This window comes from Musca vetustissima, unplaced genomic scaffold (assembly GCF_032173495.1).
Source record: "Musca vetustissima isolate MV318-11 ecotype Yass unplaced genomic scaffold, APGP_CSIRO_Mvet_v1 utg5888, whole genome shotgun sequence".
Classification (NCBI taxonomy): domain Eukaryota; kingdom Metazoa; phylum Arthropoda; class Insecta; order Diptera; family Muscidae; genus Musca; species Musca vetustissima.
The window spans coordinates 360,916-385,694 of record NW_026885167.1 but is presented as its reverse complement, the minus strand read 5'-3'; the positions used below and the strand labels follow the sequence as shown (position 1 = coordinate 385,694).

Here is a 24,779-nt window from a genome sequence, read left to right as displayed (position 1 = left end):
TTGTTAATTATAGAAACAAAAAGTACTAAATGGGTCCGGAAATCTTACAAATGTGTGAACGGATAGGGCTGTATTCTAAAATTTTGAATTAATATTACAGTTTGAGTGCAGAATTGAGATATGTCGGTAATTTTTTAAAATTCGTCATTATGTGTACTGAATGGTAAAAAAATTGGTACAATTTTGATTCGAGTTAACGGATAGAGATAGTAAACGTAAATTTGTTATTAAAATTGCAAGATTAAGGAAGTATTGGAATTTCGTACTTATGGATACGAGAAGACCTAATTGGTACTAAATATGGTACAATTCGTTTTGTGTAAGCGGGAATCCTAATATTTGGACTTAAAAATAATTTGGAACAATTTGGACTTTGGTGGAAGTAAGATTAGGATTGATGGATTGATGTAGTTTTAGAAATTCTTACCTATGAGTATGGTAATAAAATTTTTAAAAATCTTGGATAACGGAGAGAGCTGGAAACCTAAAATTTAGAATGTTGGTCTTTGACAGATATTTTTTGGTACCAAATTTAGTAGGTGATAAAATTCCTTTAAAAATCCACGCCTTGAGTCCTTTGAATATTGTGGATTTCCTTTAAAAATCTTATTTGTAAGTAATATTGATATTAAAATTCCTTTAAAAATTCAGAACTATACGCCTTGAGTCCTTTGAATATTGTAATAAAATTCCTTTAAAAATCCACGTCTGGAGTCTTTTGAATATTGTAATAAAATTCCTTTAAAAATCCACGCCTTGAGTACTCTGAATATTGTAATAAAATTCCTTTAAAAATCCACGCCTTGAGTCCTTTGAATATTGTAATAAAATTCCTTTAAAAATCCACGCCTTGAGTCCTTTGAATATTGTAATAAAATTCCTTTAAAAATTCACGCCTTAAATCCTTTGAATATTGTAATTAAATTCCTTTAAAAAACTCCTCGCCTTGTGTCCCTGGAATATTGTAATAAAATTCCTTTAAAAAATCCATTTCCAAATTTCTTCTGTAAATAAATGCAATTTTATTTCTATAACATTATTATTATTTTTTTTCTTTATCACTTAAACCAATACAGAGATTTGAAAAACAACTGGAACATTGGGGAGTTTGAATAATTAAAACCGTATTTTGGTTAACTGTAACCAATCTTAAAATTAAACGAAAATATAAATGCACTTTAAACAGTTACAGTAAACCGGTTCTACTACAAGGACATACAAACATTTAAAACTAATTTTATTTAGAATTTGAGACCCCATGATCTCAAGAAAATAAATGCAACACAACAGCCTTAGTTTTAGGAAGTAGATGCAGGTCGTTCGTTTGCCTTAGTAGTCAATTAGTTTAGCAAGAATAAGGCGGGATTTTCCAAATATTTCTTCCATACATTAGAGAAACTGGCCATGGTGACACCATCGATTACACGATGATCGGCTGACCAACTGACACTCATAATATAGGCCTTGACAATTTCATCCTTTTCGTTGAAACGGGGAACAGCCTGCAAAATTAATTTAGGGTTATAAAAATCGGAAATAAAACATTTTTATTGATTTCATTGAACATACCTTAGTACGACCCATGGCTCCAATGGCAACCTGAGGTGCCATTATACAGGGATGTGTATAAGTACCACCGATCACACCAATATTCGACAAAGAGAATGTACCATCGGCAAAATCTTGAGGTGTAAGTGTACCCTTACGTCCACGTTCAACCAACTCATTTAAATCCTTTGCAATTTCCATAATATTTTTATTTTGCACATTCTTAATATTTGGCACCACCAAACCTTGGGGTGTATCAATGGCCACACTGATGTTATGGGCACCCTTGTATATCAGAGTTTCGTTTTGCAAATCCAAGGAGCTATTTACAATGGGGAATTTACTTAAAGCAATGGATGCGGCCTTAATGCAGAATGGCATAAAGGTTAATTTACCAACACCTTGTTCTTTGGCAACATCTTTTAATTGGTCACGGAATTCCATAAGGCGGGTCATATCGATTTCATCACTATAGGCAAAGTGAGGGATTTTCTGCGAAGGAGGACAAGAATAAAATAATTTTAAAATTCAATATTATTTTAAACAACTCATCTTACCAATGATTCCGTCATAGATTTAAGCATGGCCTTGCGTACACCCTTCAATGGCTCAACGCGGTCAGCTGGAACGGGAGCTGCTGCAGCCTTGCCAGCACATTCAGATGATGCTTGCAAATTCTTGGCAGCAATTGTGGGATGTGGTATATTTGTACCAGCCGGTACCATACCCAAATATTCCAAAACATCACCCTTTAGGACGCGACCATTTTTACCAGTTGGTTTCACTTTGGACAAATCAACTTTGTTTTCTTTGGCAATACGTCTTACGGCCGGGGTGGCCAATGTTATATGACGATTTACTTCTTCATCAGTGGCAGCTTGAGGTTTATTATCAGTGGATTTTTTGTCTTCTGTTGTGGATTTAGCTTTTGCTACCTCATCATCGGAATCGGAACTATCTGAACCCTCTTCATCATCAACTTCAAAATCTAATAAAGCTTTACCAACCAAAGCCACATCATCGACGTTATAATGAAGTTTGGTAATTTTACCATCATAACGACTGGTAATTGTGACAGATGCCTTATCCGACTGTACCTCACATAGATTATCGAATTGCTCTACTGTATCTCCGACTTTGACGAACCTGTAATATAAAAATGTATATGGTTTACTGAATGTTGAGTATTGTGATCTAAGGTACTTACCATTCCTTAACTGTAACTTCACGAATACCTTCTCCAATATCACTAAGATTGAATGAGACAATTTTATCCAGACATGGTGTTAAATGTAAACAACGGAATTGTTCTTGCAAGATATTGACCTGTAATAGAAAAATATAAGAAAATAATGAAATTACTATTGGAATTTTTCCAGATTATTTTTAAATGTTTAGAATGGAATTTATGTATGCCCAATGGAACAGGTGACCATAGGTCCTCTTTTTTAGAGGACAATCATTTATTTATGTCCTCTATCAGTCATCGATTCCTATAATCTGTCATCTTTTTAAAAAAAAACTCATATTTTAATTTCTAATTGGGTAATAAATGTCCATAAAAAATTATTAATTATTAAATAATTATCAAATCTACCTAAAATCGGGCGAATCTATATATGGGAGCTATATCTAAATCTGCACTGATTTTACGAAACTTAGCACACATAATAAATGTCCATAAAAAATTATTAATTATTAAATAATTATCAAATCTACCTAAAATCGGGCGAAACTATATATGGGAGCTATATCTAAATCTGCACTGGTTTTACGAAACTTAGCACACACCATGCTTGACTTAACTCAGTACTCTGCAAAATTCGTGCAAATCAAAAGATTTTCAGGGACTTTGGAGCACTATTTACCTAAAATCAGCGAAACTATATATGGGAGCTATATCTAAATCTGAGCCGATTTTCACGAAACTTAGCACACATCATTCTAAATTTAATTCAGTACTCTATGCCACAATTCGTGCACCATTTACCTAAAATCGGACGAAAATATATATGGGAACTATATCTAAATCTGATCCAATTTTCTCCAATTTCAATAGAGTTCGTCTTTGGGCCATATAAGTGACTTGTGCAAAATTTCATCCAAATCAGATTATAAATGCGACCTGTACTTTGTTTGCAATTCAACATCAACAGACGGACGGACATGCATAAATCGACTCAGAAAGTGATTTTATGCATATTCTCAAAAGGAACCATGGGTCTATCTCGATTCCTTTTGCCTGTTACAAACATATGCACCAAGACTAATACCATGTACCACAGTGTGAAGGGTATAAAAACAGACAAACTAGCTAGGCGAGGATCACAATCTACATATATAGCAATCGCTAACTCTAAATTTTTTTCGAAATATTGAGACGAAACGTTGGGACATGGGCTAAGCGATAGTCTATGCGAACAATTTCCTTAAAGGCCACCTATCCGAATGAATTGAAATTTTTACACGAGATATCTCTTGAATCCTGATTACCGGGACATTATATATTTTGGGAAGAACGTATATTTCCCTAGTTATATTTTAATTTGTCATTTCCAACAGAGTTAAAAAGCTTATACACTCCTTATTCACCCACATCGATAGATTATTTTTAAATTTTATGAAACTCCCAGAAAGTAAGGTGGCTTACCGCGGACAAACTTGAATTTTGCCTTGCCTTATATATTGGTATCAATTTGAAGCATCGGATTACGGATTATAGGCTTCAAAAATTGCATTGAGACTCTTACATCGACGTTACAGATGCTCCTATCAAATAGAATAGTTTTTGTGGGTTTACATCATTCGATCGAGTGTTCAACACTTTCTCCTCTAAACAGATGCCAATACCGGCTACGCGATACAATTTTCAATAGAATAATTCCACTGGAATCCTTATCCTATGAACAGAAGCAAAAATCGGCAAAACGACAGTATCTCCTCTTCGGTCGAGCATTTAAGAATTTCTCCCATGAACCGTTTCAGATACCCATGCAGAGCTTTGGAGGCCCATATCACAGGAAACGCTGAATGAAATATTAGGCTGCGGAAAAATAAATTCATTATTTTTTCGGCAGATGGCTGTACTGATTGATTTCTCGTAAAGTATCGACCAAACAATTTCATATTTATGCTCGTTGGAAGGGTGACATTTTGCAGTAAAAAAATATTTCGCTTTTTTTTGTTTGGTGCATTCAGTTGTGGGTTACAGTGAACAATGGAAGTGAACAATGAGAAAATTCGGTACATTTTACAGTTTTTCTTTGACAAAGGCGAAAATTCAAGTCAAGCGGCTAAAATTGTGGTTATGATAACAGCCAATTATGTGCAATTTTGGTTTCGTAGATTCCGTTCAGAATTTTTTGATGTTAAAGATGCACCTCACGTCTTTAAAATGATAACAAATCATACAAGAAAATTGTGAATATTTGACCTAAATTGGACATTCCGAAGCATGTTAAGTAAAGTCCTGTAGTTCATATAAAAATAATGGATTTCTTTTTCCCCAACCTAATATGTTTAAAATAACAAATCAGTACTGCTCTACTACAGGGAACTGATATCCTGATCTTCTGTCTTCTATTTTCTTGAGATTTTTAGGATAGGAAAAATTAAAATTAGTTATACCGTAGTGCAGCGTTAACAATCGACGCAAAGTAACGGTCGGCGTATTTGGGTGAACATCTGTGTTAAAAAGAATTGAATGAAAAGTTATCGAAAATTTCAAAGCATAAGTCTATTTATTCCAAATGATTGATTCCAGTGAGAAATACATAATTGTAGAGCCAGCAGATTATTATCTATGCATATTTCGTCATTCTCATAGTGTGGCTATTTGAGATGCACCCTCGCAAATATAATGAACTAAATATTATTTATATACACAAGCCCATTAGTCGATTAAATTTTTTATCAAAATTCACTCATTATTTTGTAATTGAAACTATTTTTAAATCAGTTAATTCGCGATTAGAAAATACAATTGTCAAAACAAATGACTAGCCGACGTAAACAATTGAGAAAAATAAGTTTAATCTCACGCCCTCTCTCTATTTCTTCTATGACTGCCACAAAAACAACATCAACTCGTTGTGCAAAAACAAAGAATGATCGTCACTACAGAAGAGTATTGGGAGGCACGGCCGGTTGCTACCACCTGATTATAAACACATGTTTGGGGGTCTTTATTTTCCATGGAGTCCAAGTTGTTGTCAAGTTTATGTCTTCTTCATCATCATATTTATTGGCATTCTCTGTATTTGTTCGTCGTTCCATTCATACAGACAGATAACGCTATTGTCTCTCACACAAAAAACGAGAGCTCTGCTGTTCACTCACTCAACTTGTATGTTGTTGTTTGTGCAAAACTGTCAGATTTTTTTCTATATGTTTTTATTTGTACGCATTTTTTTCCAAGCGATTCTCGACGAACGTACGAATAGGCGAATAGGAGAAATTATCACCAAATTATGTAATGTAGATTTCTTTTCTTTCAATTTTTCTTATAGAAAAAAATAGAAAAAAAACATAACTTTCAAAAATTAAATTGGAATTCAATATTTTATAAAATTTAGTTAAGAAATTACTTTGAGAAGATTGCTGTTGTTTAACTGGCGGGGTAAGTATTTTTTTAGAACTGCCACGGCATTGCGATTTCTCAAAATATGGGCGGACATTATATTTATTTAGATTTTATATAGATCACTAAACACTTTTCTTAATATTATTTTAATTTACAACTAATTTGTGTTTTTAGTTTTTGTCTTTTTTATTCCAATTCAAATCTAAATGCCCAGAGAAGAACCACGTCCGCCAAAGCCAAGAAAACGAAAGCAACTAAATATGAAATATATTTTTTTCGTGTTCTTTCTAGTTCTCCACTCTTCCTCACTGATTTTTTTTCATTAATTAACATAAAGTTGTTTTGAACTTGTCCACTCAGTAACAGCTGGTATCAGAAGATACTTTCTGACGTTGCGGGTTGGAGCAAACTATCAATACAAACTGAGAGAATACGATCCATAGAGAGTTCTATGTTGAGAGCAAATGATTTTATAACCGAAAAATAATTTTAAAAATGCATAGAGGCCTAGTCAAATTGCATTTTTTATTGAATTTAGTATAGGTATATTTAAATAATTAAAAAATAACAACACGTGTTTGAAAAGAAAACAAAATCATCCTAGTGCTTTTTTGGAAAAATATGGACTTACGATTAAAATAATATATATTTCTTTTCTTGTGGAAATATATATTTCCTAAAATATAGGCCCCAAATCAATAATCAACTGAATCAATTTGAGGTAACAGTCGTAACATCGCACAGGAGCCAATAATACAAAGCTGGATTCAAAAAGAAGCTCGATGTTTGCGTGACACACCAATTAACAGAAAAAAATAGGATGGATCGAATTTCCATCTGCGAAGCCTTGGTCAAACGGAATGATATAGACCCATTTCACACATACGATAACCCTGTGCGAAAACGATGTGATCAAAGATCGGTGAAGCACCTCAAGCACGGTGGCCAAACTAGAACTAACGTTCTGCTATGCATTTGGTGGGACTGTAAGGGGTTTATTTATGATGAGCTGCTTCCATATGGCCAAAAGCTAAATTCTGATCTCTACTGTCAACAACTGGACCGTTTGAAGATAGCAATTGACCAGAAACGGCCAAAATTGGCCAACAGGAGAGGTGTCGTGTTCCACCAGGACAACGCTAGGCCACACACATCTACAGTGACTCGAGAGAGGCATTATGAAGATAGCTTTAAAATGACAACAAATTATACAATAAACCGGCATGTTAAACAAAGTCATACAGTTCATATAAAAACAATGGATCTCTTTTTCCAAACCTAATATATATACAAGCCCTCATCGTTATGACATTATTTCCATACTGAAAACCTCTGAACAAAGCGATATTTCTTTAAAGCTTATATAGCCTCTTCTTGAAGTTGTCTTAAAACTATCGATTTCGAAAGATCAATATTATTTCGGTCGCACCATTTTATACTTTACTATCGAGCATTATCCATCCGGCATGTTTTACGTAGGATGGGGAATCTTCAAGGGAAACTTAATTCTAAAAACATTTCAAAATATGAATCTCAAATCTGCAAAGATATTTATAAACCTCCATGAACCCGAAATTAACTGCCACTTCGGTTGGCGGCTAAAACCTTGAAAATACCGAACTATTACAATATGCATCACTAAAATCTTGAACCAATCGAAACGACCAAAATCTGAAAGCTTATGATAGTATAAGAAAATCTATATATGGGTTTTGAATTATGAGCTAAGGGTTTTGTTTAAGCATGGTTTTGCGTTTTTCGATTTGGAGTGGATTTTTAAATAATACATACTACTTATCACGTGATTTCTATGACTATAAAATACTATTCAAAACATTACTACGATTCTTTCCCTGCTGCGAGCAAAGATCCATGTGTATCTTATATTACCACTTTATTTCTACAGACAATTGTACTAGTTCAAATTTCAACAATTTACGAGTAGAGTTTGGTTTGGGACACTGATTGTAGTGTATTTCTACTGACAATGTCGACAGTTGGCTTTTCTTTTATTGTCATTAAAACATATTGAATATATACACATTTTTATGTAATTTTTTTGTAGATCGCATCGAAACAACGCGTTTTTATCGGCAATTAATTTGTTTTGTGTGTTTTATTGTTAAAAAGGTGATTATTTATTAAATATATAAACAAAATGAGTAAAAGAAATTATAAAAGATTAATTAAAAAACAAAAAATATTGTATAAAAACAGAAGTTTGCAATGTGAACAAGAAAATAGTGAAAGTGAATTTGTGTCAAACGGTGGAGATTTTATAAATGATTTCGTGGAAAATGGAATGGAAGATTTTGCAGTTCCGAAATTAATGTTGCGGGACAAACTTAAAAAGTGGTGCATGGAAACGAATCCTTCAAAGAGCTCTCGTGTGCAATTGTGGCCAATCCTTTGCAGAATCGTTAATATTCAGGAGAAAACAAAACCGTTTGTTGTTGGATTATACTTGGGAAACACCAAGCCGGGTAGTGTGAATGTGTATTTGAAAGACTTCATTGATGAAGTGATTCTACTAAAAGGTCAGTTTATCATACAACAAAAACATTTAAAATTGAAGTTTCGTTGCTTAATATGTGACGCACCAGCAAAAGCTTTCGTTTGTGGAGTTCCTGGACATACATCAACACATGGCTGCACCAAGTGTACTCAAATTGCGAAGAAGGTAAACAATGTCTTGACTTATAGTAGCGAGAGTGGTTCCCTAATCTCCGATGAGGACTTTGCTGTGCGAAAGTATCCATGCCACCATTCCCAAATGTTCAAGAAAAAACTCCTCTCGAAGAAATTGGATTTGGTATGATAAATCAGACTCCTTTAGATAGCATGCATCTCATTGACCTCGGAGTCACCAAAAAAATGCTAACCAGAATAATGCATAATAAAACTGAAAAGAAAACCTCAAAACAAAATATTTCAAAAATATCTTCTGAATTGGTGAAATTTAAAAAATACATTCCAAGGGAATTCCCAAGAAAACCCAGGCCTTTAGATGATCTTTGTCATTGGAAAGCGACTGAATTTCACCAGTTCCTTGCTTATACAGGAATTATTGCTCTTTATAATAATGTACACGAAGATATTTATTATGAATTTTTAACTTTACATTGTGCTTATCGACTTCTTAACAATGCACGACATATGGATCAAAATATTGTTCAAGCTAATAATTTGCTTCAATTATTTGTCGAGAACTTCTCAACTGTATTTGGTTCGAACAGCATTTCTTTTAACGTTCATAATCTGCTTCATTTGGCTTCTTGCGCAGAAAAGTATGGTCCCCTTATTTCGTTTTCTGCATATGCATTTGAAAATAAACTGCAAACACTGAAAAAACATGTTCGAAAACCATCACATATCTTTCAACAAATTATTCAAAAGGAAAAAAATTGCATGATTGTCAACACTATTCAGGATGGGTTAAAATATGAAAAAGGTGTTATCGTTGGAGCTTTTGTAAATGATTGCTACATATCCTGCAAAGAACCAGATAATATTTGCGCGGTGAATTCATGCATTCCAATAAAAATTGATAATATAAAGAAAAAGGGCGAAATATATATTGAAGGCAGTCGAATTTTGGCATTAGAAAGTTTCTACGAAGAACCGGTGAATTCTTGTGAGATTGGTATTTTCAAAACGAATCTGACTCTAGGGGAAAAAGAGACATTTTGTATTAAAGACATTCAGTTCAAATTTGTATGCTTGCCAATTGATTCTGATTTTGTAATCGTGCCCATTTTACATTCCTGCTTTCCAGAGAAATATCAAGCACAAATTTTTACCTCCTAAGTACACAACTCCCGCACATAAACATGTCGAACGAAAATGCCAACCCTTCCAAAGGAAAAATGAAATATTTTGCTCCACAAGGTAATCTCCAAAGATTATCACTAAATTTTTAACAGTATAACAAAATTGAGTTCATATTTTTGATAGCTAATGCAAAATGTTCTTCCTGCCAAGAAAATGCCAGAAAACTAGACACGATTATTGATATTTTGGCGGAGCATAAAGTTTTACTGGATCGTGTTATTTCTCAGAACGCATTTGTGGACAATATTATGACAATTTTTCCAATTGAATCGGAAGAAAAACTTCGAGAATTTGATCGAATTCTCGCAACACAAGCAGATCTATATGTACGTATCTGCGTTTTGGGAATAACAAATTCATAACTAAAACAATTTTTACAATTGCAGACTCGACAAATGAAAAATCTCATTGCAGGTAACGCTGAACGTAATTTGCATAAAGTATTTGGAAGAAATATTATTATGGATTTTAATGTTGACGGAACTTTCGGGAAAAAAGGTCTACGAGATTTTGGTAATGTACTTGCCGCCATAATAGGTAAAACGTGTTTGTTTTTGTTTCAAATAAGTAATGCTAAAATATAGTTTATAAAACAGAAGTTATATCAACATTTAATAAATTACCTGACAAGACTTTACGAGCAGCGTTCCAACGCCAAAAGAAAAAGTATTTTAAGATCAACAAACGAAGCAGGCGCACCGAAGAAAAGGAACAAGATGAAAATGATGAAGAACCACAAATTTAACTGAATGTTTTTATGTTATACTATATAATTTTAAAATCCTAGTTCTAACACTATTCAGTTTTATTAAAAATAAGACAAGGTTTGGCCAGCCTTGAAAAAAGTGAGCTATATATGTAATCCATTTCTTAATTTATTACCTTGCCTAAAATTCGCAGACTGTTTTAGATTAATTAAATATATTGTGTGTAGATTGAACTGTGCTTTACTTTTGTTTTTGTTACTTAATAACTGCGTTAAAAATGTAACGTTGTTAAATACTTATTCTATTACAAGCATTTTCCTAAAAATCTCAAATGACTATTTGGTTCGAATGCCTCCATATGATCTCGAAAGGACTAATGGTCTTCTAGTGTTTATTTGGTTCAAATGTCTACATATAGCTCAGGATACCCAATAAAATGCAGTGATTATTTGGTTCAAACGTCACCATATAAACTTAAAAGATCTAATCTTTTTCTAGTGATTATTTGGTTCAAATGTCTACATATAGCTCAGGAAACCCAATATAATGTAGTGATTATTTGGTATACACGTCATCACATAATCTCAAAAGATATAATCTTTTTCTAGTGACTATTTGGTTCAAATGTCACCATATAGTCCCAAAAGAACTACTTAGTCAATATAGTCAAGGTCTACTGGTACTTCTCCTATGACAAGCCTATGTTAAATGTCCATAGGAAATTACATTGGTTGTGGTATACTTTTTCACTAGTACTAGCGACAATGTCACCAGTAAAACACTACAATTTTACTAAAGCTGCTCGCTGCAGGGTTGTTACAATTTTCAAAAAATATACTAAACTAAAAACAAATTTTCAAATGGCTAAAGCGACAACAATCAAAGATGCCTTAACCAAATGGGAAGAACGTACAAAAGAAGATTCAACCAAAGCTGTCGATATTGGTTTACAATTTCAATGGCCGCCAATTGAGAAAATGGATGGTACTCTTAATACATTGCTGGAATGTCGTAAATTAAGTTTATCTTCGAATATGATTGAAAAAATTACCGGAATTGGCAATTTGAAAAATTTGCGTATACTCTCCTTGGCGCGAAATAATTTAAAGGCTATCAGTGGAATTGTACTAGAGTAAACAAGAAAGGTTACCATATAAATCTACAATTTGAAATATTTTCAGGAACCGTTAGCCGACACATTGGAGGAATTATGGGTTAGCTATAATGTCATAGAGAAAATTAAACCCATTGAAGTTATGAAGGCTTTGAAGGTATTTTATATATCTAATAATTCGATTAAAGATTGGGCGGAGTTCAATCGTATGGGTGCTGCTCCTAAATTGGAAGAGATTTCCTTCATTGGTAATCCTCTGTATGAATCAATGGAAGAGAATACATTTCGCAGTGAAGCCATTCGACGTTTACCAAATCTTAAGAAATTAGATGGTGAACCGGTTATTAGAGGAGATTAGACGTTCGGTTTGGTTTTAGTTATTTTTATTAATAGTTTAGCTAAATAAAAAAATATATATTGAAATCTATAAAATCTTAATTTATATTTTTATTACTATGATGTTTCCATAACTTCTTCCGATTGTTGACTTGTTGAGGGTGTAACTTCGTTTGCAGGCGTGGCTCCCTTGGCTGTTTCATATTCCTTTTTAAGCCGTTGTAACATATTGTGTGAAACTAAATCCAATTTCAAATGTTGTACATTAATGGCACTGCCATCCCAATCCATAAGGGATTTAAATTTCAGTGGATCACAAAGGTTTAACAGTTCTGCAAGGAAGAAGAAATAATATTTAAAAATCATTGCAAATATGATTATGGTTTTTTTAAATAAACCTACCCATGCCACCAGCCTTGTATTCATTGATCTCCTTTTCCAGTGTAATTTTAATAACATCTTCTCTGGCTTTGTGTTGATTGGCCCGGTTTTTACTAATGGATTGCTTCAGGGCAATTTGTTCAAGTTCTTCATCGAATCGTTTCAAATACAATTCAATCAGTTCTTCGAATTCAACTGGTGTCAACGGATGTTTACGTCCCTCTTCAATATGTTCCAAAAACCAAGTAAGCTTCTCTCCCATAATATTGGATTTAATGGCATGTCCCAGTCGTTGTTTATGTTTGTTATTTTGGCGTCGTGCCTTCTTACTCAGTGCCTTGGTCTTACGGCTGTTAGGATGTTTACATTTTTCCAATTCTTTACGTAGATTTGTCTAAAACAGTTAAACACTTATTAGTATTAAACACAAATAAGTTCTTTATTATTAAAATATTTACCATTTTTATAAATATTAATCCAAATCCAATTAATTCCGATCAATTCGGTTGTTCTGAAGACGTAGTCTCTGTTTTTCACGTGCACGTTGTTTTTGTTTTGGTTTATTAAATTCTTCTTCTTCTTCTCAATTGGTATCATTGATATGCCAATAGGATTGAGAACGAGATAAGTAAATAATTTTTAATCCAGATTTCAATATTTGTAAACAATTAAAATAAAAACAGAGTAGTGTAGTAAAGAGATAGATCTGATTTATTTATTAAAAAATATTTATTTAAAACACATAATGATATTTTAATTTAAATAATATTAAGAAAACATTTCCCAAAGATTACTTCAACGTTTTGTAAAACAATTTTGTGTGAAACACCCTGTTATAAAACCACAACATATTTTGTGTGTACAGTACAATTGCTTTCGACAGCTCCACTTATCGTATGACAACTGTCATTTCTCTTCAACCCCCTTTAGATGCAAATCCCCAACGAAAAGCATAACAAACTCGTGCAGAAGAGGTAGGCTAGAGAAGTGTTATTAAAAAAATCCAAACAATTGTGAAATAAGTTCTATTATGTAAACAAAACAGTGTCCAAAACAATTCCAAATATTTTTTTGTATTATATTTGTTGATACTTTTCACTAACGGGGTTTCTTCTGCTATTCCAGAATATTCTTGGAACTTACACAACACCTAAATAACACAACAAACTGAACAGCCATGGGTAATGCTCCAGTCAAAGAAGTTGCCAATAGCAGTACTGTAGAGGCTCCCGCTGCCAAACCAAAATGTAAAGCCTGCTGTGCTTGTCCAGAAACCAAGAAGGTTCGCGATCAATGGTAAGTTTTTGAGATGTTAGTCATTTATTGGGTAGTTTTAAGTGTGTGTCATACATCTGCTATGAGGACAAGGGAAATTTCATTAATGATTAAGGGAATAGACATTCGAGGTATTTCGAATTTGGTGCATATGTCCACTACTGCAATTAAAATTAGGAACATGGAACAATAGGAGTACTTCCATCTCACTTTAGACGAGTATTTGATATGTTTTTTTATTTAACACATGTGGGTTATTGATGGCTTAAAAATAGATCTATTTACATACGTAGAAAACAAAATGGTATAATACCACTTGAAGTATGGACTGAAATAATTTCTCCATAATTATTTTAGCTATATGTATCGATGTTGTTGTTGTACCTATGTGTAAAATTTGAAAGTCATAATGATATCATATGAAAAATCCACCATTTCATATGACAACTTAATCATTTTGGAAAACTGAGATAATGGATTTGATATTAAAATTTAAGTTATCACTATAAGAAAGGTAATGAAATATATTCGAATTTTTGACATCATCAATATTTCATGATGCTTGTCTAATAGATTTGACATAAAAATATATGTTCTAGTGCCCTAGTGTTTGAAACACATAAAAATTGATAAATATTCAATAATGATAATGTAGGTGTTTAATTCCATCAGGCACCAGGCATATTACATCGTTGGAAAACAATTCGATATCGACATACTTTCATATACTTTCTACTTATTTAGCTGGCTTGTGACAGAACGGTTGTTCCATAAGCCGAGCTTAAAAACGATTTCCAAGCACGTCGGTCTTGTGTGCATTTCATCTAATTTGAAAGACCATTTTCCGGGATGTTGTCTTCTACTTGATCTTTCCTTCGGATTTGTGGCCTTCCGCTTCTGCGTGAACCATTACTTGGCTCGCTTTTATATGCCTTTTGAGCTGGGGCATTCTCATTCATTCGCAGAACATGGCCCAGCCATCCTTGTCGCTACAGCTCAATACGACTGACTATGTCGATGACCGCGTATAAATTGTAAAGCTCGTGGTTCATTCGACGCCGATATTCACCGTCTACGGAGATCGGCCCGTAGATCTTTCGGATAATTTTTCTTTCAAATACCTCAAGAGCTGACTCGTCTGCTTGCGCAAGCTTCAGATCCGTGTCATGTAAAGTGTGAGTTTGGTCTGGCGGGAGGTGGCCTTGTTTCTGGACGGGCTGTCAAATGCGGCTTTATAGTCGACGAATAGGTGGTATGTGTCGATGTGTTTTTCGTGGGTCTTTTCCAGGATTTGGCGCGGAGTGAAAATCTGGTCAATGGTGGATATGCCATGTCTGAGGTTCCAATCATTGGGCATGCATTCCTCTAGCCAAATTGTACTAATCAGCTGGTGCTTGCTCCTGACCAGCATCTGACCATCAGTCTTGAATAGTTCGGTTGCTAAATCGTCGGCTCCTGCTGCTTTATTGTTCTTGAGCCGATTAATTGCTTTTATGATCTCATCTTGGCTAGGTGGTGTACACTCTACACCATCACTCTATATGAACACTCTTTTGGAAAAAAAATATGTTTTAAATTTCCATATTACGGAATGCCTCACAACCACTATACTCAGAAAATGCGGCTTAAACCTTCAAAACAATTGTTAACTATGCGGGATTCGTCAAAATCTGTCTGTATTAATAATTTTCTACATATATGTGGGTGGGAAATGCGGCTAAATGCAGACAATGTCTCGGTACCGTTATATAGGATATACCAACTTTTAAATCAATATTGATATTTTTTGATAGGAAGATTTGACAATAAACCGAATGAGCCAATATTGAATATTTTGTTGTTTTTTATAAAAACAACAAACTGGGATTCAGCCTGACTATTTTGCAAAAACCAAATATAAATGGTATCCCAAATAAACCGCCAACTCTAATGGAGATTCCCAAAATTCTATTTAGAATGAGAATCCCAAAAATATAAACCACTTCATTTAAAACCATGCCGAAACACCTAAAATATCGAAACATGTGCTGCATCGTGCTAAAACTTTACAAAATACCGAAATTTGGGATTGACAGTGATAGTGGGCTACGATGAAAGTGATTATTTTTGATAGAAACATATTTCCGTTCAAAAATTTGCCTGAAATCTTCGAAGTACTAAATGTTTGAGTTACTATTATATGGGGGATACACCAAAACGAAGTGCGACCCAAGCTCTATCTCTATTGTAATCACAACCGATAGGCGGATATGAAAAAAACGGGAAAAGGAACTCAAGTTTTCTTAAAGGTAACAATTCAGCTACAAAACACAACAAATAAATTATATGTTATAGTATCCGAATTTTGTGCTTGTCACGCCTAAACCTTCCAATTGGTTTTCTTAGTTCTTAAACGGCATTTACATTAGAGCTTTTTACCGGGTTAACCTACTCTATAAGGATTTATTTGACATGTATACAATGGAATTGACAATTGAAACCGACTGGGTTAACGAAATCCGGTATAATGTAAACGTACTATTATATGTTTATTAATTAAAAATTAGTGGCAAATAATTTAATTTTCGCGTTTAACTTTGTTCCTTTCCGATTTCAGAATAAAAATAATATACCAACATCACAAATTATTTGATCCGTATAAATTAATTCACCTCTGTTCGCTGTAGCACACACAACAGCCGAGTCACAAACCCTGTATTTGTAAATAATAACACAACAGTAGAGGGGGGTCTAATAGAATCGCAGTTAGGTTATTTTTTAAAATCCTATGGCGCTGCTATAATAAAATTTATTGGTTTTACACTTGAACTTATACTTTTTGATTATTTACATTGAATTTCGAATATATACGGCTGAAATGTTACCACTTTTTATGGTTGAAATACACACTAGTCGATAAACATAATTTTATCTAAAGAAGCTTTTGTAGTAAACCAAAACTGCACCACAATAACAAATACAAAGAAAAACAAAATTAACTAACACTTGTTAACCGAAAAACGGAGAGTAAACTGGGAGGAGATGAAAGTTTTACTCTTTCAACAGCGATACGGAAACGTTGTTGCAAAAGGAATATTTTTTATTAATAAAGAGCTTTTGTAGCCAAACGCACACAGATCGAACATCGAACAAACAATACCGTCTAAAGCAAAAACATTTTAGGATTTTGGATCAAGGAATATTGCAGAATATATTTTTTATTCAATATGAAGAACTGATTTTAAACTATTTTGTGTTGTATTAAAGTTTTTTAAATTATTTTTTTTTATTATTTTGCAACAAAAAATTATCCTCTTGTAAAACTCTCTCTAATTGGTATAATGGGAAGAGTAATTGAACAGGTCTGACTTAAAGAGGAACATTATTTTTTAAGAGTGCAATTTGATTTTTAAGAGTGAGTACTTAAGATGGCGCCGACCGAACTTAACAACATTTTCGCATCTCTGAAATAGCGGCAATGGAAACTGGAGGAACGGGAATATGTTCCAGTTTCGTAACCTTATGATTGAACATTTCTAAAAATCTCTCATACTGGAATGCTGGAAAGTATGAAGGCTGACATAACCATAGACAAATCATAGACAAACGAATGTATAGACACCAAAGTACTCAGGAAAGTGCTAGTGAAGTGACTCAAACCATAAAACTCAAAGCCAATTTGTAGCTAAAGTATCAATATTTTATAAAATATATTTATATTGTGTTATAGATTTTGCAAAAATCTAACTATATATATTGCCTTCCACCGTAAAAACTTTATAAATTCGATTTAAAAAGGAAAATAGCTGTTAGCTAACTCAATTTGAGAGAGCGATGGTGAGAGCATTTTGGTGTCTATGCCATAGACTAATGAATGTATAGACACCAAAGTGCTCAAGAAAGTGCTAGTGAAGTGACTCAAACCAAAAAACTCAAAGCCAATTTGTGGCAAAAGTATGAAGATATTATGTAATATATTTATCCTATGTTATAGATTTTACAAAAATCTTAGTATATTTATTGTCTTCCGCCTTTAAAATATTATAAAATCGATTAAAAACGGAAAATACCTGTTAGCTAACTCAATTTGACAGAGCGCTGGTGAGAGCATTTTGGTGTCTATTCCTTCATTTGTCTATGTCTATGCTTTCATTTGTCTATGACATAACGAAGGATGTTCAAACGAATATTGGTTATATGGGATTCCATTGACTATTAAGAGAGAGTAGTGGAATTAGGCCCATTGCCTCTGACAGGAGGAAAATAAATATTTCAAAATAACTCTGAGAGGAGTTATAAGGGAAATGGAAGGAATGGATGGAAAGAGGGGTAATAAACGCCGTATTTAACATTTCCGATTTTATGTGGATTTAAAGAAAATAAATATTTCAAAATAAAACTCTTATTTTTTATATGAACCGAGTGACCCAACCAAAACCAAAAAATGGGCATAAGGGGAAATGGACAAAGGATTATATGTGCGTGGAAGATATGTAATACAAATTGTGTATTTTGCTCACAATAAATATAAGTCGATTCTCGTTTCCTGAAAGAGACTTAACGAAGATCGTCTCTTCGGTCGTAGAGATGGATAATAAATAGTGAAAATTTAACAGCATAATTTGTTGATATCAGTAATCGAATATTCAGAACAAAGGTATTTTTTAGTAACTTTTTACTCAAAAAGGTACCGAAGTTCGATTATAGGTATTTAGAATTTTCATGGTGGATAGTATGAACCAAGTTCCATTAAACAGGTTTTGTTTACGTTTTCTTACGATTAAGTCAAAGTTGAAGCATTTTGACAGGTCGGTTGAAATCATATGGACTTATAGTACAAACATATTACTGGCACAAGGTATAAATCATTTTTTTCTTGTTATACGATTGAATTCTTTGGAGGCATAAATCTGCAAATGAAGAGTACTAAATATTTGTTCAAAACGTATGGTAACTCTTTTCTTTTGTTTCCTTCATAAAATCAGCTGATTAACATTCTTTCATGCCTCTTTCTAAACATTATGCTTCACATTCATTCGTAAACATGATGGGTTGTCTTCCATTTTGTTTCGATCGTAGTATTCATCAGTCATTCTTTGATGTCTGTCTCAATTCGCAGCATGTGAAACGTTTTTAGGTTAGGTCGGTCATTTTCAAACGACAGAGACAAACTCGCGATTTGTGAAAGAAAATAGTGATATAAAATATATTGTGAATGAAATTGAATTAAAAACACTACAATATTTTGGGAATAGTGATTTTCTTGGAAGAAATACTTCATTGGACACCACAATTCCATTACAAAACGTTAACAAAATGGATGCAAGTCAAATACAAAAATTACCCCTGAATGCTGATGATATTAACCCTACGGAGAGTATACACTTTATACAGGTACGTCCGACAGTCGTACCTAATGGCAACAAAAAATTAATGCTACATTTCGTTTTTAGCAACTACAAAATGTGCAACTGGAATTGCCCGATGTGGAACATTTAATTGCACATATAAAGGCAATTATTAATAAAGAACTACGATTGGGCCAAGGCGGAGAAGCCGCGGAGGATTCTTGTACAAATTATAATCAAATAATAGTGAATGTTTGTTTCCGCCATTACTACCAATTTTTGCAAAAATATAATTTGGAAGATAATTATTTTCATGGTTACATAGCCGAAACGGCCAATGGAAATGGAAAGGAGAATTTTGTCATATTGTATTATGTACTAATGACCTGCCAGCAGAATATTGATATGGAACCTGAAACTATTAAACAACGTTGCCTGAAGGCTTTCGCTGTGGCTGTGGACAATAATGATAGCCATTTATTGGATGTTTTAAAGTGTCTCAATTTGATATTCAAGAAATGGCCAGATTTAGAGGTGGAAGATGCGGATCTTTCCCTGGAACATATTTATTTTTGTCTACAATCAAATCAGCTGGGCATGAGGGATGAAATGTTAACATTTTTACAACAAGTGTGTTTGTGCCGTGCCAGAGCTTTGGATTATTTTATACGCATTGTGAATTTTTGGCCATGGACATATCGTAACAAACTTTATATGCTATCGGCTATATTAAATAAAAATTCCTTGCAAGAATTGATGGCTAAAAGTGGATGTAACAGAGGGGAATTTTTTAAAGGTCTTCGATCCACCTTGTGTTATAAAAACCTATTACCAGCTAGTCAACATGTCATAAAAGCTTTAAGTGGACAAAGATCCAACGATCTGTTAATAATGTGCAATGATATTTTACAAAATGGTTCTCTGCAGGAAATGCGAAATTTACATTTGCAATGGTTTTCCCGATTACAACAGAAAGAGGAACTCTTTGAAATGTTTTGGAAAGATCTTGCAATAAAAGACGTGGGTGATAAGGATACCAAGACTTATCGACATGTTCTGTTATGTTCCATGTTTGCCAAAGAAATTTTACAAATATCCCCAGAATGTTTTTCAAAATTAAGTAATGAATTTTTAACAAATTATTCTCAATACGATTTGGAATCACAATTGCTAATTTATAAATTTGTAGTAGATAATTTAAATAATTTAAAAATTGAAAATTGTCTAGAATTTGTTGTGAGCTTTTCAAGAGCTCATATGAATGTTGAAAATTCTCAATTTCGTAATACAATTTTAGCCAAAATGTCCATAATTATAAATCACCTTGCCAAGTTGTTTAGTAAAAATAAAGGGGAACAAGAAGATAATTTTGAATCGGTTATATTAAACTATTTTGAAAATTTACAAAAAGATGTTGAGCTGGGTATTTCCGAACAGTTATATCAACCAAAAATATATGGTCTAAAACTTTTGGAAATTTTAATACGTTCCCTATATGGAGAAACTGTTACCAGAAATACTAAGAATTGTTGCCTAAAACATAATCAAATTTTAGCGAAATTTTTGAAGCAAAAGAGAATATTTCAGGCGGAGAAAATTTCCCAACATTTATTTAGGTTTCTTCATGATCCCTGTGGTTTTGATGATGCCTTGGATTTAATAGTAACACTTATAGGTCTCATTAAAAGCCAGAATGAAGAACTAGCCCAGCAGGCCAAGGAAAGATGTTCGGATTGCAGGAATCTTAACGATGTGGATGAGGCAAATTTAAGTTTTCTCTATTCCAAAGTTGTTGTACAAAATTCCGACAATAATTCATTTTTATTGGATATTTTTGAAAACACTTTGGAAGATATTAGAATAAGATTACCTTCCTTTAGAGAGGATCCATTGTGTGTGTGTAAAACAAAAGGCTGGCATTTATTTAGTTCCATTAATGTCTTAAATGAATTTGTCCACTATAAACCTAATTTATTTCTAGAACATTTTCTGGACATTTTGAATATCATAGAACAAATTGAATTGATAATTTTAAATATGCTTAATATTTGTAATAATATTAAGGGTGATACCAAAGAGGAGGAGCTGTCCGCAGCTTCATTTGAAGATATGGATAAAAGTTTAGAAATCTTAGTATCTCGAAGTCAATTCAGTTGTGATGAAAATGATCATGAACAAATACGTAAATATTTATTAATGTCATTTTGGCTTACTCTTAAATCATGTTGTGATTTGGCAGCATCTATGGCGGAATTTATTGTAACAACAAACAATAATTCCCCAATCGATAGCAAATTGCATTTCTTGGAGAGATGCATAAATATTAGTGTAATAGTATTGACAAAATGTCGACATAAAGGTGCCATAGAAGCTGCCGGTGTTACAATTGGTAAAATTACAAAATCTATAACTTCTCAGTTACCACCACACACCCCGGAATATCAGCTCTTCCACACATATCTGCAACAACTTTATGATTGTGGAGGCAAGAGGGAAGTAAGCACCACACGTAGGGGTGCTGGATTTTCCATAATGTTTTTGCATATTGTGAAAAATGAAGATAACCGTGGTAGACCCATTCTAAGAAAAGTTATACGAAATCTGCTAATGGCCACTAATAAAGATAATACTTCTTCCTTGGACTCCTCTTTTAATTGTGATCGTATTGAATCCTTGCATTTACATTATCTCTGCGTTTTAGTAAGAGACACAGAACTGCGGGAGGCAATGTCAAAGTACTACAATGACATCATGATGACTGCCGTTAGCCACATTGATAATCCCGAGTGGACGGTACGCAATGCTGCCCTACAACTCTTGGGCGCTTTGGTACCCAAGATTGTTGGTCAACGCCAGGCCACGGAATTTGAAGAAGAATTGCTATGGGAACCGTCGGAAGTCACATTTTGTGAAATAACTCGGAAATTTAATCTTTCTTATGAGTATATTCTCAATTATTGTCTAGCTGAAAAAACTGCCACAGGTTCAATAATTTTGTTTTTAGAATTTCTACACAAAGTAGAATACATTCACAAACAAGATACTCAAGCACCAAAAAAAGTTCTAGAATTTCGTGAAATGATGTGGTCTCTGCTGCATCATCCATGTGAAAAAGTACGCAAATTATCGGCAAAATGTTTTGTACGTTCCCATGAATTTAGTCATGAATTGCCAAATGCTTTATCGCAAATTGCCGAAATACTATACAAGGTGAAAAATGAAAACTTTTTCGAAGGTTTAATACAAACGCTACATCAGGGTGTTTTAAAATTACAACATGATTTGAAATATGTTGTCAATGAGGAGACATTAACAAATGTAATTCAGAAAATTAACAAAACTTTAGAAGAGAATTATTGTCTTAAAAATAATTATAAATATTATAGTTTATGTAAATTATGGGATTTAATAGAGCACTTAAATATTGGCCAAGATATTTCAAAGTCAGTAATTTTAAACGATTTAAAGAACATACCTCTAAGCAATGACGACAATATTAAAATAGCCTATGATTTATGGCTGCAACGTATACAATCTGTAAATAATGCATAATTTTTTTGATACAATTTAACGCACAATATTTATTTTTACCAATAAGTAAAATATTTAGATTTTAAGATTTTTTATAATAGCAAAAATAAATACCAAATTATTTTAGTTCATGTAACGTAAAATTTATAATAAACAATTAACTTGATTTAAATTTAATGGGATTTTTTCTGTAAATATGAGTTCGTATTATTATATAGGAAATCAGTAGATCCTTTTACTTTTGTTTTTTATATAATATAGATTTTTATATATGGATTATTCGACGAATATGTGGAATGTGTCGATGTATTTTTCGTGGGTCTTTTCCAGGATTTGGAAAATCTGGTCTATGGTGGATTTGCCAGGACTGAAACCCTAGGCTTCAGACGTTCACACAGCACGTTGGATAGCATTTTAAATGCGATGGGAAGGAGACTAATTACTCTATAGTTGGCACATATCGTCTTGTTTCCTTTCTTGTGCACGGGATATATGATGTTCCAATCATTGGACATGTATGCCTCTAGCCCAACTGTACTAATCAGTTGGTGCATGTTACCTCTACCCCAACTGTACTAATCAGTTGGTGCATGTTGCTGACCACCGGCCTTGAATAGTTCGGCCGGTAATGCATCAGCACCTGGTGCTTTATTATTCTTCAGCCGATTGATTGCTATTCTGACCTCATCTTGGCTAGATGGTACACACTCTATACCGTCATCTATTATTGGTTCTGGGGTATCCTCTTCGCCGCTATTTGATACCAGCAGCGTTTCAAGATGCTCCTTCCAGATCCTCAGACCACTATCTGTATCTGTCACCTGGTTTCCATCTTAATCTCTACTGGAGGATGTGCCTGCACCAAAGCCTTCGGCTTGGTATTTTACTTGTTGGTAAAACTTCCGGGTTTCATTCTGACTCCTGTACATATCGATTTGATCACCCTCACCTTTTTCTTGTTATTTCTTCTTTTTTCTGAAAATATGTTTCTCCTCTCTCCTTTTCTCCCGATAATTTTCCATCGCATTACGTGTTACTACTGTCTGCAATAGCATTACGACACTCCCTTGGCGCCCAAGTACCCTTTGGTTTTTGGTACCCAAGTGTTGATTTTGCTGCAGTTTGTAGGGAGTGGGAATTTTTTTGCCATTGTGCTTCTATATTATTCTTCGTCTTTGTCTTCCGTCGGAGCATGGGCGCAAATAAGGCTGATGTAAAAGAGCTTCGCTTTTATACGGATTGTAGCAACAGCCAAATTCACGCCTCATTTCATGGCAGCTATAATATAGGGCATAATCATCTGATTACTTACGCCAGTACCTTTCCTATATAGCAATAATATCGGATTTGTACTTCTTGAGTTCTTCCTGTCCAACGTGAGCGAATCTGCACATTCTGTGCGGGGCAATTAACCCGACGCCTCAACCCATTTTTTATAGTTCTTATGGGTGAACTCGCGGCACATATTAGCTCACTATTTCAATGGATGATGAAAGTAGTTACCCCAGGTGACACCGCGGGGAGGTCAGTGTCCACAATAGAGATGAAAGAGGGACCAAGATAACCCAATCGGAGCCTAGATATGCTTGATATCTGTCATCCCCTACGTCACCCAGGTTTGTATGAATTAGAACATAGTATCCCTTTATATTAGCCCATGCCACGTATGGGGACATACTTTTATTTAATATATATTTAATAAGTAATTGAACTAAATTTCGAATATGACCTATGGATTCGCTATTTTTATTTATTTTATTTGTATTTGTCTTAATTAATCTTTAAATTGCAGTGCAATCCAATTACAAAATCGAAAATAATATTAATAATTATTATTTCCATTTTTCATTTCAGTATTATTGAACGCGGCGAATCTGAATGTGGCGATCTAATTGAGGCTCACAAAAAGTGCATGCGGGAACAAGGATTTAACATTTAAAAACGATTATAATTAACTTGGCTAGATGCTATATTATAATTTGATTACTTTATTTCTTTATTGTTTATGTTATTGAAAATATCATTTTACAAATCCTACCCAAATCTCGATTTTCTGTAATGGCCAAATTTCAGAAAAACTTTCAAACAATGTGTAGTCATTATTATGTGTTATTACAAATACAAAATAAAGCGCTTAATTTATTGAA

At 33.6% G+C, this 24,779-nt stretch overlaps 5 protein-coding genes across 9 annotated transcripts; 3 read left to right on the top strand and 2 right to left on the bottom strand.

The window, feature by feature from the left end:
* Positions 1-1,329: 1,329 nt before the first annotated feature.
* On the bottom strand, positions 1,330-8,004 carry LOC133332299 (lipoamide acyltransferase component of branched-chain alpha-keto acid dehydrogenase complex, mitochondrial). The gene is made up of 5 exons (XM_061540702.1): positions 7,956-8,004; positions 2,756-2,909; positions 2,106-2,694; positions 1,570-2,040; positions 1,330-1,502 (listed from the first exon to the last, which is right to left on the bottom strand). Exons 1-5 carry the CDS (start codon positions 8,002-8,004, stop codon positions 1,341-1,343), a joined length of 1,425 nt encoding a protein of 474 aa, XP_061396686.1. The 3' UTR covers positions 1,330-1,340.
* On the top strand, positions 7,982-10,823 carry LOC133332291 (uncharacterized). 5 transcript variants are annotated; one of them, XM_061540693.1, is made up of 5 exons: positions 7,982-8,260; positions 9,906-10,018; positions 10,085-10,287; positions 10,348-10,498; positions 10,558-10,823. In XM_061540693.1, the coding sequence occupies exons 2-5, from the start codon at positions 9,961-9,963 to the stop codon at positions 10,704-10,706; spliced, it is 561 nt and encodes a 186-aa protein (XP_061396677.1). In that variant the 5' UTR covers positions 7,982-8,260; positions 9,906-9,960; the 3' UTR covers positions 10,707-10,823. The 5 variants fall into 5 exon arrangements, 2 of the variants coding, with proteins under 2 accessions (XP_061396677.1, XP_061396676.1); XM_061540692.1 differs by lacking the exon at positions 7,982-8,260 and adding an exon at positions 8,512-8,810; XR_009754414.1 differs by lacking the exon at positions 7,982-8,260 and having other exon boundaries at positions 8,512-10,018; positions 10,085-10,823.
* Positions 10,824-11,526: 703 nt separating this feature from the next.
* LOC133332309 (dynein axonemal light chain 1) lies at positions 11,527-12,140 on the top strand. The gene is made up of 2 exons (XM_061540712.1): positions 11,527-11,792; positions 11,850-12,140. The coding sequence occupies exons 1-2, from the start codon at positions 11,529-11,531 to the stop codon at positions 12,138-12,140; spliced, it is 555 nt and encodes a 184-aa protein (XP_061396696.1). The 5' UTR covers positions 11,527-11,528.
* A 95-nt stretch (positions 12,141-12,235) lies between these two features.
* On the bottom strand, positions 12,236-13,678 carry LOC133332298 (translation machinery-associated protein 16 homolog). The gene is made up of 3 exons (XM_061540701.1): positions 13,643-13,678; positions 12,521-12,893; positions 12,236-12,450 (listed from the first exon to the last, which is right to left on the bottom strand). Exons 1-3 carry the CDS (start codon positions 13,676-13,678, stop codon positions 12,236-12,238), a joined length of 624 nt encoding a protein of 207 aa, XP_061396685.1.
* On the top strand, positions 13,677-24,571 carry LOC133332297 (uncharacterized). Its single transcript, XM_061540700.1, has 4 exons — positions 13,677-13,795; positions 19,009-19,147; positions 19,207-22,544; positions 24,487-24,571. Exons 1-4 carry the CDS (start codon positions 13,677-13,679, stop codon positions 24,569-24,571), a joined length of 3,681 nt encoding a protein of 1,226 aa, XP_061396684.1.
* The last annotated feature ends 208 nt before the right edge of the window (positions 24,572-24,779 follow it).